General features: G+C 38.5%; 1 protein-coding gene across 3 annotated transcripts in view; it reads left to right on the forward strand.

The window, feature by feature from the left end:
* Positions 1–19894, forward strand: part of LOC117292307 (ankyrin repeat and fibronectin type-III domain-containing protein 1-like) — a 75435-nt gene that overhangs the window by 23806 nt on the left and 31735 nt on the right. For all 3 annotated transcript variants that reach the window (XM_033774326.1, XM_033774327.1, XM_033774328.1), the window contains exon 3: positions 16875–16996. In XM_033774326.1, coding sequence (XP_033630217.1) covers positions 16875–16996 — 122 coding nt within the window. The remainder of the gene's footprint in view (positions 1–16874; positions 16997–19894) is intronic.

The raw sequence follows: 19894 nt of genomic DNA on the forward strand, positions 1-19894 counted from the left end.
AAAACGTATTGGCATGCAATTCGCACGCATTCGCTCGATCACTTTTTGTGAATGGGGAAAAAACCATAAACGATGAGGGCGCTGTTTCCCTCATTTCTTAATTATTATTCATAGCAGGGAGTCATGAGTTCCTTCATCATAGACGTTAATATTGATTCCCTCCTCACTCCGAAGGAATCTCAACGACCTCCGTCTTTTCGCAGCGGCTAACGAGCGTCAGATTCATGACCGGCGTGCCCTTTTCACAACCCTCCCATTAGCCCCCGTCCCCTCCCCTCTTCTCCCCATCTCTGCCTCTCGCTTCTCAATTGTAATGGGATAAGTCCCTGTATGAGGGCCGTCTGGAGTGTTCCACAAACACACGCTGATGCCGGAAATGGCAGCGGGTTTCTTTTTTCGTCCCCGAACTATTTTATTTTAGGAGGTGGATCAGTCCCAAAACAAATCCCCTCGTCTATTCTTAGCGGCAGAGTGTCTGTCTCATTCCGGAGTCGCAGGAATTTTTTCTATATCATCCCCGTAGAAGAAGATTCTCCTGAATACATTTTATAAAAAGAGTACGTGGCTTTTTGCGGGGAGTGGAGTGGAACATGACTGTTTCTTATAAGACATTATTTTTGCTGTTTTATTTGATTGGGTGGATTTGATTGGCAGTTTATCTGAGGCTTTCTCAAGCTCATGGTTTTATTTTTAACTAGTTAAAAGGCCAGTCAGAGTTTCAATCTTTTTTTCTTCTTGATGGGATTGGAGAATGGTGAGTAATGGTTATCCTCAGCGAGCAGGGTGGAGGTGCCCTTTCTCTTTAAACCCCATCCAAGGGTCTTCAAATTTCAGAATGAAAAATTAAGATATTAGAATTATGGATCTGTTTTATAGATCACGTTCAATAAAAATACAATGTTTGCAGTACGTGTTTTCTTCCCTATTATTATATATGTTTCACTTATAAGGGTCACATGAAAGTAATATTCAACTACAAATTAACTCACTTAATTTGTTCAAATGCACATTTGCTCCTTTAACTTCTACTAGGATATTTGTTTGACTTGATTGCCTCTTTAAGCAATCTGTGATGTCACCCCGAATGCCAGTCCGGTTCAATATCATACAATCTACGCTTCAATTTTAATCGCATTTGTCATTGTTTTATTTTGCACCGCAACGCCTCGGGGGCGTGTCTTCGCCCCGTCGAAACAAAACAAGATCGTCAATTCTCCGTCCTCCTTCTCCTTGACAGAAATTAAACCACAGTCCGATCATCTTCATCGCTAATTCCCCCCCGGTGGTGATGTTTAAAACACAGCGTCTGCTCGCCAGGGTACTTTGAGGCTGGGTGATTCAAATTCACTCTTCTTGTACTTTCATTTCGAAGAAATGATTCTCAGTTTTAGGAAGCTGTTAAGTGAGGAATAAAATGGCGTTATAGTTTATTTAAAGATAAGTGACATTCTGGGAAACTTCTTACATTCCCTCTTTTAAAACAACAAATATTTTCATAAAGATGCATAGCAAGAGATGTTGTTGAGCGCAAAAAATCACAAATAATGTTTATTACATGGTATTTTGGCTGGTAACCTGGAACCAATTTCATAAAGAATGAGCTCACAAATCTTGCGTTTTATAGCAGAAACAAGTCACCAGCTTTTTTTTGCTTAGCAGCTCTATGAAATTGGGCCCTCTCCTTATAAGAAGGATTTTTCTGTGCTAAGGCAATGTTTATTGCTAATCAACATGAGTGCAAGAGCCAATCTTGAAAAAGCTGCTAACCGTCAAATATTACCAACAAAAAAAATAGTGGGGCACTGGTCACAGCAGTGCATACTATGTGGTATAACTTATTTCTGCTAAGCAAGATTTTTCTTGAACTTTATGAAATTGGACCGGGTTAGAGTGCTCAGCTTGTTCATGACTAAATGCCCAGACCAATTAGGGACCACTTACATTAGCAAATACTACCCTTAATGAAAATCCGCAAAACAAAGTGTTGTGGTGCCGACTTGTGAATGAAGCGTATCTAATGGTTGTTGTGTTGAACACGTTTCGCAGCTGTGCAGTTCTCTGATGTTGGATGAATAATGAATGAAGGAATTGACAAGAGTTATGGAAAAAAATTATTTGCCGGGCGAAAAAAGAAAAAGAAAAAAGCTCAGGTGAATCAGTCTTAAGACGTTTGTATTTTTGCCAAAATTTGTATTTCTACCAAGGCCCAATTTCATTAAGCTGTTAAGCACAAACTTCTTTTAGCATATTTCTTGGCTAAGCAAGAATTGACAGGGGTACCAGTGGCAGCAATGGTAACTGTATGGTATTGTGGCTGGTAAGCTATTTTTAGCTAAGCAACGGTTTTTGTAAGCTTAAAGGAAGTTTTTGTCCTTGCAGGCTTTTTGAAAATGCGCCCTTGTATTTTTTTGTTTGTCCTTAGAGATGAAGATAAGTTCTCAAACTAGCATTTAGTTTATAATTTCCATGGTTGCAAAAAGTAGTGCATTTCTAAATGTCTTTCTCATATATAATATGCTAAAAGGCTTTCAATTGTCATGGCAACAAAGACATTAATTTACAATAACCATCCAAAAAGATACCCCCAGTTTTTTATGGCCACGATTATGAGTCATGAAAAATCCTGGAATTGCCCTTCTTCTTTTTTTAATTACAAAATATTATAATCTTATTTTCATATGTGGTTTTTCTGAGAAGTTCCTTTAAAATGAAAGCTATTTGGTGTTGTTTACAACCTTATTATAATTGATGGCAGTCGTAGTCAGATCTAAAATGTTTAAGTTCACTGCCAAACGGTAAACACATTCATCCGACTGTCAGTCTAATGCATTGAATTATCTGATTAAACAGAGACATGGACGACTTTGGACTTTTTTCGCCCGTAAAAGAAAGTATCAGTGGGTGGGTGGGTGTATATATCAGTAAACGGACGACCATTTAGAAAATCATTGATTTAACTAAAATTGACTTTTCGGATTCTATTTAATCAAACGGATGTCCACATTGGGTTTGAGGGAACTAGATGTTTGAAGTACCATGTGACTTTTCCTCCCACTTCAAGAAGGGATCCTGCAAAAAGATAAACATCAATGGCCATTTACTTAAAATTTAATTTGGAAGTTTAAATTTCATTGCTAAGAATTGGGGGCAAAGAGCAAAACAAGTTGCATGTTTTCTGTATAATTTTTTTTTAAAGACTAGTTCCGTAATGTTACATTCAACAGGTTGCTTGCAATGAGTTAATTGTTCATCAAAATATTTTATAGACAATCAGTATTTTCAAAGTGCCAAGCTACTGGAAATTTGTGACTGCCTGCAACAGAGATTTTGTTCAAGATGTTTGTGATTTCTGATCAGTTGCATCTTAGGGTGAACATTTCAAATAAACAAAACTGAAATTTGAAGTGGTCAACGTAAATCAAATGTTGATCTGAAAATCTTCTTGTTAGGGCACAAAGATAAGTATTTCAGTACGGAGATAAAAAGGAAACAGAAATGCAATTAGGAGAGATTGATCAGTCTGATTTTGTAGTATATCCATCACTCCTCTCTACTGAAAGTCCTTCTATTTAGAGGATAAATATTTATTCGGTTTATCATCAAGCGATTAGTAATCCTCATTTTAGTTATTTGTACTTCCGATCTGGAGATAGTTAGAACGACTGAACAAGCACATGTGGACACCAGGCCCTGAATTTATCAAATATAAATAGTCCTTGGCGGAAACGAGAAGTTAGCAGCTTGGCGATCGTGGTTTCATCTCGGTTTGCTGGAATGCGGGGAAAAGTCAACAACGAGCAATGACAGATTGCCACAATGCATGAGTATCACGGCATTTGTTCTACCAACAAACCTATGAACCGAGAATATTGATGAACGAACACAGACGACCAGGGACAGTGAAAAATTTTTAAAAACATTTCGCTCCCTCGTGTTGCCAATATTAAAAAGGTTAGACAGCGGAGTTTGACAAATGTTTACATGTCTTGTCTATATATGCTTGTCACCAGAAACATGCTAATACGTTGAGATTTTGTTGACGCCATATGGTGTTGTGTGGTTAACTCGGCCCTGAGTAGAAGATGGGTTGGTGTGACTGTGGAACCATCCAGCGAGCTCAAATACTAAATCCCATTCAATCTATTGTCTCGTTTGACATTTACACGACTCTCAAGCCAAATTGACATCAAGTGGGCCCGGGCAGGTAATGATTTCCTTAATGTACTCCCAAATGATGCGGTGATGTGCAGCTAGTTGAGGTGTCTTTAGCCCCGCCCTTTTTTTTGCAGAGTGTCTCAAAGACTCTCTGTCTCCCGAAGGATTTCCTATTAAGACAACCATCTCCCGGGTTTCTGGCATAGACACAGTGGAGATAAAGACCGTGGCTTAAATAGAGCAGAGACCAGTTGAACTGAGGGCAGGCTCAAGGAGAGGAGAGCGAGGGGGCAGGCACTAAGGAAAACCATGAATAATTCACCAAGCGAGTAGGACCATCATCATCATCATTATCGTTAGCCCTCTAGCTTGACTTGAAAATCACTGGCCTGCAGAGCTGGTCGTCTAATGGGATAGTAGCATTAAATTCACTTTTAGGGAACAGCGGGAATTCTGTTTCCTGGTTTTGTTGATAAGTTCGAGGGATATTTGAGAACCCTCGTCCCTTTATGGTGATAACTTCACCAAGCCTCCTCACCCGGCATCATTTATCCAAGGTTGCAACTCTCCCCTCTGCACCTGCCTCGACTCGACAACCGCCCCGAGAAAAAAAGGAGGAGGAGGGAAAGTTCCTCCTGTGTGTGTGTGTGCAGCGAGACGTGAGAAGTTGGGGCTGGAGCTGGACACACAACCTGGATGTCTGGGGAAAACCTACCGCTCCGATGATAATGACGACAATGATGACGAGGGGATAAGATGATCCATCAATGACACTTCCCCATTGGTTCAATTTGTCACAGTGTTGTTTTGTGTGTGTGTGTGTTTATATATAGCGCGGACCTCGGATATAATGGGGTGGGTGGTTTCACTGTATCATTGGCGTCGTGGTCTTTGCCTCTCTCTTGCTCTCTCTCTCCCACACACACATACACACACACAGCTGATCTCTGCATAGATTAACTTCTACTGTGTCTAATGCTCTGACAGCACTAAACTCTTAGCTGCTGTATGGTTTGGTTGTGCTCCGATCCACGAGGTGCTTTTCCACAACTCTGTGAATCGCTGCAATATTGCATTTGAGAGGAATATTTTTCTACTGGAGGCAAAGATTTACCAACTTAAAGGAGTTGCATATAGTGCATGCTTTAAAGTGTGCCGTCATCGCTAGTGTGCATGGAAGTGTAAGAAACAATTGGAATTAATATCTGTGTTGGATTTTTATTTCTTTGACTGGTGTCGTGAAGTTGAAAAAGCATCACTTTAATATTGATGGTTCAACTTGCTCACTGCGTCTTCTCTTTCGTCTCTGCTTACATCTTACGTGCTTCTGCGTCGTTATTCTGGATCTCTCTGCGGAAGTTTGTGTAAATTCCACCCAGCCCTTCGGCTCGGTGTCAGCCATTTCTACAGTATCCAATGCAAACGTCGGGAGCAACCAAATAATTAACTCCCAATGTGTGATTTGCAACGGTGCGTCTATATACAGCCAATAGTAAACAGCTATTACATTTGATAAATTTTGAAAAGGATCAGTCCTCCCCGGGCCAGTCTGGTTAAATAAATCTGTATCATCGACGCCTGCTGGCAACTGATGACAAATGTGATCTCGATTGAGTTTGGCAGAAATTGAAATTTGACTGCAGGTTCGTTGATGAACTTTTCTTGACAACTGTAGCTAAATCAGCTTTAACAACCCAATCAAGATATTGTTTGCAGTGTCAAAGAACGACAGGAGACATGCTATACAAAGGAAACTCTTGGATCAAAGCTAAAGAAGTCAAAATGTGACTTCAAGCGTAACTCTGTACTTCATAGCTATTATAAAAGTGCACTTTTCTCACCACCCTCGACAAAAATTGCTGAAATATGACTTTTGAGTGCTAGCTTTATACTTCATCTGCAGTGTACGGACGTACTCCACAATAAAGTGTTTGATTTAGTGAATGTACGTCGCTCAATGCCCAACCCCCTGAGCTGTATGGGACGGGATTTGAATCACGTAACTGCTGGTACTCAAGCGATGAGCTTCCGGCGAAAGAAGAACAAAAAGCCAGTGCCACCCACAATCACTATCGGTAGGTTTTGAACATACTCATCTTTCTCGAATAAAAAGTGAACATTACGATTGTCTAAAACAAATTGTTTTCTTTTGTCGAAGCAGACGAGTTGGAAAATTGGAAATAAACTACCTTGCGTTTCATATGAGATCAAATGCCATTCAATTTCTATCTGTAAAGCCTCAAATTCTGAAACTTACAACTTTTTAAAGTATTGTTGACGAGCGTAAGTTTTTTTTTTTACTGTAAGTACTCGTTGTTCCGACATTGTTATGTTCCCCTTCCATTAGTACAAGTGATGTTTTAATGTTTGTGCCATCTTTGATTTTTTTGTTAACCCCATCCTAGTGCTTTGCAACCTCTGGAAACGGCGCTCTCTACAAATGCCAGTTTGTTATTATCAATATTACAAGAATATTTCAGTATCATTAAAAGTATTTTTTTTCTGTGAGTATAAGTAGGAGTGCAACCAGGGTTTGCCCTAGAAACTTGTCAGTGACTGACCAGCAGGACCAACTAGCATGTCATTTCACTAGATCAGCTATTCATAAGTCACTGTTCCCCTGGTGTTTTAACTAGCATTTGGCCAGAGGAGAATGTTGACAACATGGGTGATTTTCTTCCCATTATTACATAACTTTCAATTTCTTTTTTTACCCTTTCAAAGTCAAAAAGATTGTCATAAAGAAGGTAGATTACAAGTATAAATAAAAGCCCAGGTCAAATCAAGGCCAGCCCTGAATTATTTATAGAGAGAGTGGGATAACTTGCGATTTAAAATAAATTTTGGAAAAGAAAAAAAAATGCATGGGAGCAGCCTGGGTTCCAGACTAGACTGCATATGGAATTTCTTCTGAAGACGATCAGAGCATACTGATCGAAACCACCCCAACTCATTAATCAGAACCACCCCAACTCATTAAGAGATAGTCATTACATGTGGTATCGCAAACCGTATTTCCACCATGCAAAGTTTCAAATCCTACATATGGATTTTGCTACATTTGAACCGAGAATGGCGTCAACCGTATGAGCAAAGAAAACAGATCCCTTGGATCCATAATGCAAAACTCTCATTACACAACCTTGCCCTTGTACTCAACAAAATTTTCCTGTAATTTTGTCAAGTGTCAAAAATCAGGCATTATGCAAGTACAGTGGTCACGTAGGCAAGGTGTACGAGTGCTTTGATTCTTGTTGCCCCTCACAATAGAGTCTTTGCTGATGGGATTTGTCATGTATTTGTGCAAATTAATACAAAGAGAATTGGGGCTTATCTGTGGGAATTTTCTTGTTAGTAGTTCAACAATTGACGTCTGTATTAGGAGAGATTTTGATGGGTGAGTTAGTGTGAAATATAGTATGGAAATAGGTTTGAATACATTTGCATCACAGAAAGTTGCAGTGACGTGTTAAGAAATGTATGTGCCTTGTTCATGAAGTGAAGGTATGGCGTTTGGTAATCACAAATTAATGCTAATGAAAACTTTTGGTTAGATGCCTACAGCAGCTGTTGATAGTGAAGAGCATTTTTAGAAACATTTTACTTTGAAGTAATGTGGTGATGTAAAAAATGTATCAGTTTTGATGCCCAAAAATATGAATCTGAGAAGCGTTACTGTCAGTAACGCTTCTCAGATTGTGTATTCCTTCTGATTATTCTTCCTGAGTGGACATTTTCACTTTGGTTTTGTTGCGATATCTGCATTTTTGAGCAATATCCTATCCACTAAACCACTGAGCTTGCTATTTGGCAATAGGCAAGTTTTAGATTTGTTATAAGCAACAGCTCTAACTGGCCTTTTGTCAAAGTTTGAAAAAAATGCTTGTTTTTAATAAAACCTATCCCATAGAAACATGTACCCTCAGAATCCTGAATGACAGGTAAGTTTCAAGAATCGTGTCATTAGCAGTGGTTTGAACCAACCTTTGTCAAGTTTGAAAAGTTGCTTGTTATTCTACCGGCCTCTACTGTTTAAAAATTCAAATCCATGATACTCTCTGGCTGTGTGCCAAATTACATGCTCTATCATCAAAGGCATAAATCTCATAAATTTTGCCCCCTGTCTGTCCCACTGTAGTTTTATTGACATGATTTTGCCCCCTGTCTGTCCCACTGTAGTTTTATTGACATGATTTTGCCCCCTGTCTGTCCCACTGTAGTTTTATTGACAGGATTTTGCCCCCTGTCTGTCCCACTGTAGTTTTATTGACATGATTTTGCCCCATGTCTGTCCCACTGTAGTTTTATTGACATGATTTTGCCCCCTGTCTGTCCCACTGTAGTTTTATTGACATGATTTTGCCCCCTGTCTGTCCCACTGTAGTTTTATTGACATGATTTTGCCCCCTGTCTGTCCCACTGTAGTTTTATTGACATGATTTTGCCCCCTGTCTGTCCCACTGTAGTTTTATTGACATGATTTTGCCCCCTGTCTGTCCCACTGTAGTTTTATTGACATGATTTTGCCCCCTGTCTGTCCCACTGTAGTTTTATTGACATGATTTTGCCCCCTGTCTGTCCCACTGTAGTTTTATTGACATGATTTTGCCCCCTGTCTGTCCCACTGTAGTTTTATTGACATGATTTTGCCCCCTGTCTGTCCCACTGTAAGTTTTATTGACATGATTTTGCCCCCTGTCTGTCCCACTGTAGTTTTATTGACATGATTTTGCCCCCTGTCTGTCCCACTGTAGTTTTATTGACATGATTTTGCCCCCTGTCTGTCCCACTGTAGTTTTATTGACATGATTTTGCCCCCTGTCTGTCCCACTGTAGTTTTATTGACATGATTTTGCCCCCTGTCTGTCCCACTGTAGTTTTATTGACATGATTTTGCCCCCTGTCTGTCCCACTGTAGTTTTATTGACATGATTTTGCCCCCTGTCTGTCCCACTGTAGTTTTATTGACATGATTTTGCCCCCTGTCTGTCCCACTGTAGTTTTATTGACATGATTTTGCCCCCTGTCTGTCCCACTGTAGTTTTATTGACATGATTTTGCCCCCTGTCTGTCCCACTGTAGTTTTATTGACATGATTTTGCCCCCTGTCTGTCCCACTGTAGTTTTATTGACATGATTTTGCCCCCTGTCTGTCCCACTGTAGTTTTATTGACATGATTTTGCCCCCTGTCTGTCCCACTGTAGTTTCATTGACATGATTTTGCCCCCTGTCTGTCCCACTGTAGTTTTATTGACATGATTTTGCCCCCTGTCTGTCCCACTGTAGTTTTATTGACATGATTTACACCATTTGAATTTTTCAAAGTTATAATAATAACGACAACACTTGATTTATTTCCTTGATGATGAATTAATTAAAAACGCTTCGTCCTTCCGTGGCCTACATATTGTAACATACACTGTTTCATAAAGAAGAAGAAATGGCTACCAGCCAGTCTTTTTATTAGTACACAGTTATCCTTATGACTCATTGGTAAACGTAAAACCCATCTAATAATTACAAATCTATTTCTGTCATTTCATTTTGACTGATCTACTGAGATTCGTGAACACAAGTGCATTGTTTCCATCCATTTGCATCCCTCTTTACAAAATCATGAACTAGTTAATTTCAACAAAGCTTTCTTTTAAATTGATGTGTACCTAATTAATTAGAATATTGGCGACTGCAAGATCACGTTAAAAGCCACTAAGTGTTTCGGGGGTGAATGATTTTAATCACTGTAAATTAAATGTTCTGTAGGCCTACGTCTTTTTCATATCATACATGGTATTTTAAGCTGGAGAGTGAACATCATTTTGTGGGATCATTAAAAGCAACAAATTAAAAAAATAGCCTCAATTATTAAACAATAATAATAAGGATGGTAACATTTATTCATGTATTTCTTTTCTTCAAAATTCTAAAAAAGTAATAATTTTATTTTAGCGTTATTCTCTGTACAGGTTTTTTCCTAGAATGGTCATCACTAGAAACTAATTTTTGCGCCACTGATTAATATGTTGTTACTTTGGCTCGTACTTCCCTAAAAAATTTCGGAGAAAGTACACAGTTGTGTGTCTACTTTCTAGGAGTTCAGAGTTTTGTATTACCTTAAAAGATGAAAATGTGGCCATGTTGAGCGATGGAGTCCGTCACCGTAGCTTTTATCTGATCAGACTGGTCTACGTGCCTCATAAAAGTAAATTGATATTCAGAATAAATTTTCTGATTGGATGATAAACTGTTACTCAACAAATCATGTCCGTTGCCAAGGTTCTTCGTTCTTCATAATTTAAAAATTGGAATTTCAACGTTAATCCTCGGATGGAATATCTTTGGTGGGATGGCGATTGCAATTGAAGGGGGAGTCCTATGCGGGGGGTTTAGGTGCCTCTCAGCTGCGTAATTTTTTCAACCAAATTTCGCAACGTAACAACTTCAGTGTAGACCAAAATAAAAGTGCAAGACAAAAATTGTTTTGGTGGTTTTTTTTTTTCTACTCTAAGTGAAGAACGTTTTGTTTATACTGAGAATACTAGTTCCTCCATGTTTAAAGAACTGAGGTTTTTTTAAGTTATATTATTTTCACTATTAAGTACAAAAATTGAAGGGTGCTCTACCAATGTTGAATTTTCTTACATCACAATTACAGTTTGTTTTACTGCATGTATGTTGTTTCCTTTTAACAATGACAAGTTTAGTAAAAGTAATAAGAACAACAACTAATTGAAAAACAATTTTGTTTTACTTGTTTTGCAACACAAATTCAGTTCACAAGTGAATTTAAATACAAATGTTGGCAATGTGATGTTGAGGAGGAAAAAGACTTTTCCTGTACCAAAAAGTAAAATCCTTAATTGGGGCGAGGGGGTGGTTGCTTAAAAAAAGAAAGCATAGGCCTATCATAAAAGTGCAAAAGGTGACAGTTGCGCATGTGAAAGTGAAATTACAATCCTTACCTTTAATGGACAAGGAACCGTGTTGACTAATGCTGATGTAAATGCAGGCAAGGTTTAACGAGCCATTTAATATCATATTAAACAGGGAGCCAGTTTTCATGTATTAATAGCTGTGCTATCAATATGAACCTTTCGGCAAAGTGTGTTTAATATAGCTTCTAATGATGTAAACATGAGTGTAGAGAAACATTTGCAAATTACCTTCTTTTAATGATTGCTCATGTTTTGACGAGAATTTCGCGGTGCAAAGTCTTGCGATTTGATTATTTTTGTTCACGGAAGTTTGAGTTTGGAAAAAACACACGATTCTTACTGTGCCTGTTGCGTTGTCATACCCTGCAAGACTGTGTCCAAATTAATGGCTTAATCAGCAGTTGGCTATGGCTAGCTTCCTGAAATGCCTCTTCCAGAACTAGCCATAGCCAAGGCTTGATTGAGACGAGACTTGACTTAGAGAAAATTGTCCTCCATAATTTCACATTTCACTACACATTTGCATTCCTAGAACTTAACCTTGGTATTTTTCATCTGTAATTTTCAAGCCCTAGTTACCACAGACCCCATACCAGGGCACAATTTCATGGAACTGCTTAAATTAAAGACAATGGACACTATTGGTAATTGTCAAAGACCAGTCTTCTCACTTGCTGTATCTAAACATATATGCATAAAATAACAAACCTGTGAAGATTTGAGCTCAATTGGTCGTAGAAATTGCGAGATATGAATGAAATAAAATACACCCTTGTCACACGAAGTTGTGTGCTTTCAGATGCTTGATTTCGAGACCTCAAATTCTAAACTTGAGGTCTCAAAATCAAATTCGTGGACAATTACTTCTTTCTCGAAAATTACATCACTTCAGAGGGAGCCGTTTCTCACCACGTTTTATACTATCAACCTCTCCCCATTACTCGTTACCAAGTGAGGTTTTATGCTGATATTTATTTTGAGTAATTACCAATAGTGACCACTGCCTTTAAGCGGGCAATTTTGCTTCCAAATTTGTTGCAGCCACAGCCACCAATTTGGGCACGACCCCCAACTAGTAATAGACACAAGCATTGACACTACTTTTTTTGGCTGGTAACCTTAAGTCTATGCTAAGCAAATCATGCACTTCTTCAACACTGGCCTAGATGGTTATTGGTCTGCACGTTGTTGCCATCATGTCTGTGTCAAAGGCTGGGGGAAAAAAACTCTTTTAATAGGATGAAAAATTCATTATGTCGGAGATCGTGTTTTGTTACTAGAGTGATGAATTGAGAGTGAGGGAAAATTTGACTGTTAAAAAAAAATATATATTCTATCACAAACAAGAAATAATGTTCATTAATGATATGACTTTGTTTTTGAGAAAGAGAGAAAAGCACTTGATTAAGTGAAACAGCTCCTGTTTGGGATAAAAAAAAAACTAGCTTGAATTCGTCAGATTTTGCAAGGGACGGATTTGATTACAGTGAAGTTGTCCCACATTTTAAAATGATTGTAATTTATTGATTTTTATTGGGATGGGAAACAACATGTGTGGGATCTAGAATATTTGTAGTAGACTGGAGAGGTCAATGGTAAATTATTCAGTCACTTTTTTTAATTACTTTCGGGTTTGTTAATGCCGAAACCTTTCTCGACTTTATGCATGTAAGTGCTCCTCGTCTCGCATTAATGAATAAGAGTTTGCAGTGTCAAGACATTGGTTAGTAGCAAAGGTCAGGGTGGCACCATGGACGATATGTCCCGATCGCTCTCCAACCAGAAGCGTTGTTTACAACTTTCTTCAGACTGCAAATCAGCTACATGGGATTGTTTGGACATCACCGAACGCTCGCTGCTCAATCTTTAGACAAACACTGGTTTATCCGGGCGCTCCGAGTGTAAATATAAAGTTAACTTCTATATTATGGGGATGATGTGAATTGGGGATACCTGGGTTTAGGCGATGATGATTACTGGGGTCATTTTGAGTAGACGGAATCAGTTGAAGACAAGCATGTAAAAGACTGGTCAAAGGATCTCTAGATGCAAGAGGGAGAACTATATATAGCGAGCCATTGCGATTGGGGAAACTTAGTTCCTTGTGAAAGATTTGGGGCCAAATGATTTTTTATAAACCCCCCTCCCCCTTAAAAAGGCCTAAGTGCTATTTTGTTCTAAGAAGAAACCGATGTAATTTGGAGTGTGTGGGCAGTGGTTGCGTAGCATGAGTGATGTTTCATTAATTTGTGGCGCTTTTGATCTTTGAAATGTGTTATAATGATGATGAGTTAAATGTGGGTTGGAGATTAGGACCGGAGTTAGCAACCTGGGTATTGATTTAACCTTCAAAAATCCCTTTCATACAAAAACAATTTAGCAAGGGTCCCATGCTAAATTGAAGCATGGTTGTACACAATTTTACAAAATGTACCTCGTGTGAAAAGACAGCAATTTTTTCTACTGTCCAAGTTCTTTTGCAAAATCTTGTCAAACATTGCTACATTTTACAGCCATGCTAGAATTAAGCAAGGGACCCAAGTTAAATAGCTGTCATGTGAATAGCACTTTAGTATACAGTCCCCTCTCTGTGCAAAGTAACCTCTGTCATCTTGAGGAGACGGGATTAGTTGAAGACAGGGATGTAAGGGACTGGTCTAAAAAATTACAAAATGCACGAAGAAGAACTATGTATAGCTAGCCATTGGGATTGGGGAAGCTCGGTTCACTGTGAAAGAATTGGAGTCATAAGATTATTATTTTGGTTTTTACCCATACACCGATGTGTGTTAGCACTGTATACTCTGTACTTTCTCAAGTTCTGTAAAAAGAATCACAGGCATATATCTTGGGTGGGATATGAACCCACGACCTTTGCAATTCTAGAGCAGTGTCATACCAACTAGACCACCGAGATTGCCCCGGGAGCTAGAGGCAGTTTGATACCTGTTTTTGGCGGCGGGTACTGCAACAATTTTAATTTGCATCAGGGATAAAGAATGTTCATTTTTGGTGGTTAAAACCAAAATGAATATCCTTAATCCCGATGCAAATTAAACATCTGTTAATATTATTATTTTCCCTCCCCCCCTTTTTTTATTTTTTATTTATTTATTTATTTATTATGAGGTTAAATACATATGACCTGTCTTACCCCAGTGTTTACAAAAGTCGCTTGCAGCTTGGATGGCTGCCAGATTTAACTCATTTAGAAATTGTCATTACATGGTGTTACCGCAAACTTTTCTATATCTTACTTCCACCATGCAAAGTTTCAAATCCTACTTAGATTTAGCGTTGTTTGTTTGTATAAAGTTGTGACGTTGGTTATGGCTTTATGTGTGGGAGTGAAGATGTTTTTTTGAGAAAGGAGATTGGGAAATGATGTTTTGTTTACTCTTATTTGTATGAATTCTTCATGGCCTAGGACTGAAGAGGGCTTAAGAATGCCACAGCCTTCTGTTTTCATGGCTGTTTGTTTTTCTATTACTATAAATAATAGATTTGTTGAAGTTGGAGTGGTTCTTGGTTTCACTATCAGAAATAATTATAGGAAATAACCATGAACTTTAAGATGGTTTGTGCGATGGGAATATATTATTTGGTTTTACCGGTACACTGAAGTGTGTTAGCAATGTTAACTCAGTACTTTCACTCGAGAGTCATTCCCACATCCTTTCCCAATCTAGTGATTGCTTGGTAGCTAGAGGCAGTCGAATCCTATATACAAGCAGCGGGTACCACAATCGCAGCGATTTAATACATGTTAAATTGGCATCAGGGATAACGACTATACTCGGTACTTTCCCAGAGTTCTTTGAGGATAAAAACCATACGGAAGAGGCGGCCATATTGTTGCCTTGTTCACTGACCTCATTGATGTGATAAGAGCTCTGGAGGAGGCTTGTGATTCCAACAGATTTGATAATCCACAATTACCACGGTGATTAAGTAAAGTGTTTGGAATCATCAGGATGGTCAGATGGTTTGCTCAGCTGAGCAAAAGATCGATGAAATGGGAGATGGAGAGGTCGAGGAGAAAGATAGAAAGATTGAAAGAGGAGAGGGTTGCGAGTCATAGAAGACAGGGGGGTGAAGGGATTGAACAAAGAGGAGGTGATGGGGATTGAAGATGGTGACCGAGAAAAGGTGTCAATCTGTCAAAGATTGAGGTATTGAGGTGGGCTAGCTGTGTATAAGCGATGACTGCCTAGTAAAGTGGAGTACGTATGCACACAAGCAAAAATTCCTTGCTAACCATGCTTACCTGTGAAATATGCTTGATGGAAGTGCGGAATTCCCTACTTCCGTATGCCAGTTCTTTGCTTACGGTTAGCATAACCATGAAATTCAGCCCAGGAGAGTTCCCAACATTGATTTGGGAAAAAAATTGAAAGCTGCGTTTCTCTTTGACTCTCAACCCCTAGAACAAATTGATAAGGGTGGACACTAAAATAATTTTAAAAATGAAGACCTCTTCTTGCATTGATTGCAAATATAAGAAGCCAGCCACCATCAGAGTGAGGTTTTTTGTTTATCTTCTTGGGAAGCACTAAGATGACCAGAGGCTAGAGTGTCTCCTGGGATTTCATTATGTAGTATTTGTTACTCGTACCAAAGGTCAAGCCTTAGTGTTTCTTGGAGAGACTTCACTGTTATTTTAATTTTATAATGGGTTTGTTATGTGATGAGTTGTAAACCACCACCCCCCAAAAAAAAAAAGGCTAAGTGCTATTTTGTTCTAAGAAGAAACCAATGTTATTTTTGAGAGTGTGGGCAGTGGTTGCGTATCACCCGTGATGTTCTATTAATTCGTGGCGCTTTTGATCTTTGAACGTGTTATAATGATGATGAGCTAATAAGTGTGGGTTGGAGATTAGGACCGGAGTTAGCAACCTGGGGTATTGGTTTAACCTTCTTAGTAAACCATCCACTCCCTGCAAAGTAACTTTTGTACAAGCATAACTGTAATTAAAGGTGGGATTATTGTTTTGTTATCAAGAAGGATGCAATAAAAGTCGCCTGTGAAAGTTTCTGTTGAATAAGCTGTCTGCTTGTTGAGAGCAAAAAATAGTTAATGGCCTGACGTTTCGACCCTAGCAGAGTCTTTCTCGAAGGCTAAATGACAACACAACAAACATGAACAGGTAACTAATGTGAAACATAAGCAGTGAAGTGGAAATACATGAATGGGGTTAGAAAGCATACATAAAAAAGCAGGGGGTAAACAATGAATAGGGGGACAAAAAGGGGGGGGGGGGTGAAGGGAAGGGACTGGCTTCACCACAAGCAAGAGGATGGAAACACCAAGGACAACATCAAGGGTGGTGAGGTTGGGTAAAAAGTAATTTATTAGTGAATGAGGCTCAGGCTAAAAGGCTATGTTGAGAGAACGGCAAAAAACTGTCACGGTATTTTCATCAAGAACTTTGAATCCATCCACGTTTAGGAGTGGATTGATGCAAAAGAGAAATACAAACATAGGGAAGATGACAATAGACTGTGCAAGGTTCATGCGTATTTGAAGATTGAGACTTGTTAAAGTGTGTGACTATGTTTCCTTATGTTAGCCTTCCAGAAAGACTCTGCTATGGTCGAAACGTAAGGCCTTAAACTATTTTTTGCACTTACGTATCCTTCATGAATTAAAGCTAACGTACATGGGACCAATTGTGGTGGCGAAGTTTGAATTCTTAAGAGACTTGCATGGTCTATTGCGACTGTGAACGTCTGCCTACTCACTCTGCTAACTAACTTTTTTCTTTTGTTGGTATCCTCTACAGGGGCGGCATGGAGATTGGAAGATGATGAGACCAGGAACCCACCACCGTCTCCGTCCATCGATGACACTCCCTTCGCTCGTGCCACCTCGCAGCCTTACTATGCTGTGCCGCCAAAGTTCACGGTGAGTGCCACCAAAATTCCCAAGACATTCCTTCCAACTTGTAATAACAATAATAATAATAATAATAATAATAATAATAATAATAACAATAACAATAATAATAATAATAATAATAATAATAATAATAATAATAATAATAATAATAATAATAATAATAATAATAATAATAATAATAATAATAATAATAATAGTGGTTTTTTATATAGCGCTTATATCCATCACTCAGTGATGCTCAAGGCACTTCAACATTCAGTATTTTCATGCAAGGTTTGTGGGACTGCGTATAGATTCTTATTTAGCGCTCGTCTGTCACTCAGTGGCGCTGAAACATTCAGTATTTTCCTGCAAGGTATGTTGGGCTAAATTTGAACTATGAGACCTGCTCTTGTACATAGCAGCATTTAATGGTTTACAAGGTGCTGTTGCGCAATATGCAGCCAATCGTACCAGGAACACTGGGGCGATCCCCCTTCTCTTTTCAATAAGTGTACTCTCTTGGTTCTTTTATGTGCATTACACAACACACAGGACCAACGGCTTTACTGGCTTGTGGTGTGTTTCTCATTCAGTGTTTTTCTTTTTCTCCTTTTTTAAATTTTTTATTTTAATTTTTTTTATAAACAAATGTACCTCAAGGAGTGTTTCGCAGACTGAAATAACCGCACTCTGGACTTCTTTATTTTGCTCAGACAATGACACAAACATGTTGTTTTTGCCCCTTGGTTTAGTACAAGGCTATAATTACCAGCACGCTTTTAGTTTTACTAGTTCTTCTCGCCCCCTTAAAATGAAAACAAAAAACACCTCTCGGGTGGTAACATTTGTGTAGGTGTTTGTACATAAATCATGTTCTTTTTAGACGTTAAATGCCAATCAGAGTGTACTATGTGCACGTCTAATTTATTTGCACTTTGTAAGATGCATGTGAGTCCTCAAAGTAATTCGGCAAATATGGCAACGACCAATATGGCATATGGCTTTATGCTGTAGGGTGTTGTTTTTTCTGTATATACCAAAGCTAGAAAGATATATTTAGGTGAGATTTAGGGAGGTTTTGTGGAATCACTTATGGGAATATTGAACAGGATATATTCGCAGTAGGTATCAGGGCCCAATTTCATTTCTGTTTTGCAGAAAATACTGCTTATCAAATTCCATTGCTGAACAAAATTTGAGTCGGGCACCTGCCACATCAATGCAATCTGAATGTAATTTTGGTTGGTAACTGAAAACATCATACTGTAAAATCAACAACACTTTGCACAAGTATTTCTCAAGTTGTTTTGAAACTGGACCTGTGTTTTTATTAGGTGAACTTTCGTGTATAACAACTTTAAAAAAAAAGGATTCTCTTAACTTATTACCCTGTCGATTAGTGATATTCAATTTGTTATTTCATGAGGATAAACTCACACACCTTTTTGTAGGTTAATAGAAACACTGTCAAATTTTGTGTTGCATGTATGCAACGATTAGAAATACGATCATGAACGTTGTCAATGTGACGTCACACTTAAAGACACTGGACACTATTGGTAATTGTCAAAGACCTGTCCTCTCACTTGGTGTATCTCAACATTATGTACAAAATAACAAAGTGAAAATTTGAGCTCAATTGGTCATTGAAGTTGCAATCAAAGATAATCAAAAAAAAAACACCCGTGTCACACGAAGTTGTGTGCTTTCAGATGTTTGATTTTGAGACCTCAAAATCTAATTCTGAGGTCTCAAAATCAAATTCGTGGAAAATTGCTTCTTTCTAAAAAACTATGTTACTTCAGAGGGAGCCGTTTTTCACGATCTTTTATATTATCAATAGCTCCCCATTACTCGTTACCAAGTAAGGTTTTATGCTAATAATTATTTTGAGTAATTACCAATAGTGTCCACTGCCTTTAACTTCTACCTGGGCTGAAGGTAGAGATCGAGGAGACTGCTCAATGTAGTTTGTCTTTATCTGTTTGAAAGTGAAAAAATTCTTTTGTCATTAAATCAGCAAATGACGTGCTGTTTTAATGACCATTTTGAATCATCTGGTTGTGAGGGCCTGCATACTTAAAGTACTCGCCTACTCTGTGTTTCAATGTTAAACATCAGGAAATAGCAGTTGACACCCTGGTGAGTAGGTTACTGTTCCTTGGCTGGGCGTTTGCTTTGGTAACTCAGTATTTATTTTATGGATTGTTAAGGTCATATTCTTGCATTAGCAAAACAGCTCAATTGAAGCAGAGTACCTGTTACCAGGGAACCTCTTTAGGGATCACACCATTTCAGTGCCCACCCCGACCTACTTCGACCCAGCTATTATTCGACCCAGTACGTTATTGATCATGCTGCAATTGAAAGATTAATTACCCCAAAAGAAATAGGGTAGATTTATGCCAGAAGGTCGAATTGGAAAGTCATTGAATTAACTGGCCTGTTACCCTTTTTGTCCGACCTGTTTTTCTCACATGCATCTGGGGGGGGGGGGGTTCCTAATTATTTTCTTTTGACTCAAATAACTTGCTTAAATCAAGCTTAAATTGTCACAGGGTAGACTGGGATGCTGGTCTTTGATAAATACCAAGCGTTGTCCATGTGCTTCAGTGCAACAGAAAACTCAACTTGACGTGCCAGTAGCAACTTTGGTCCCTTAATTTCTTCCACTGCAATATACATACTTCTGTTGCAAGAGAAATGACAGAGAATGATTAGTTAAACAATGTACAACTTACAACTTTAAACTCGTCTTTTTCCCTCTTAAAAATACAAGCTGTTGCAACTTTGTGTAAAAACCCAAACTAATATTCTCTATCCCCAATGCAAATTTAACATACATTACTCCTTACACTGGTTCTACTTTTCCCCTTCAATGGGATGCCGAATCATCCATTTTTGTCAGGCATTTTTTTAGCA

Source organism: Asterias rubens, chromosome 7, assembly GCF_902459465.1.
Source record: "Asterias rubens chromosome 7, eAstRub1.3, whole genome shotgun sequence".
Classification (NCBI taxonomy): Eukaryota; Metazoa; Echinodermata; class Asteroidea; order Forcipulatida; family Asteriidae; genus Asterias; species Asterias rubens.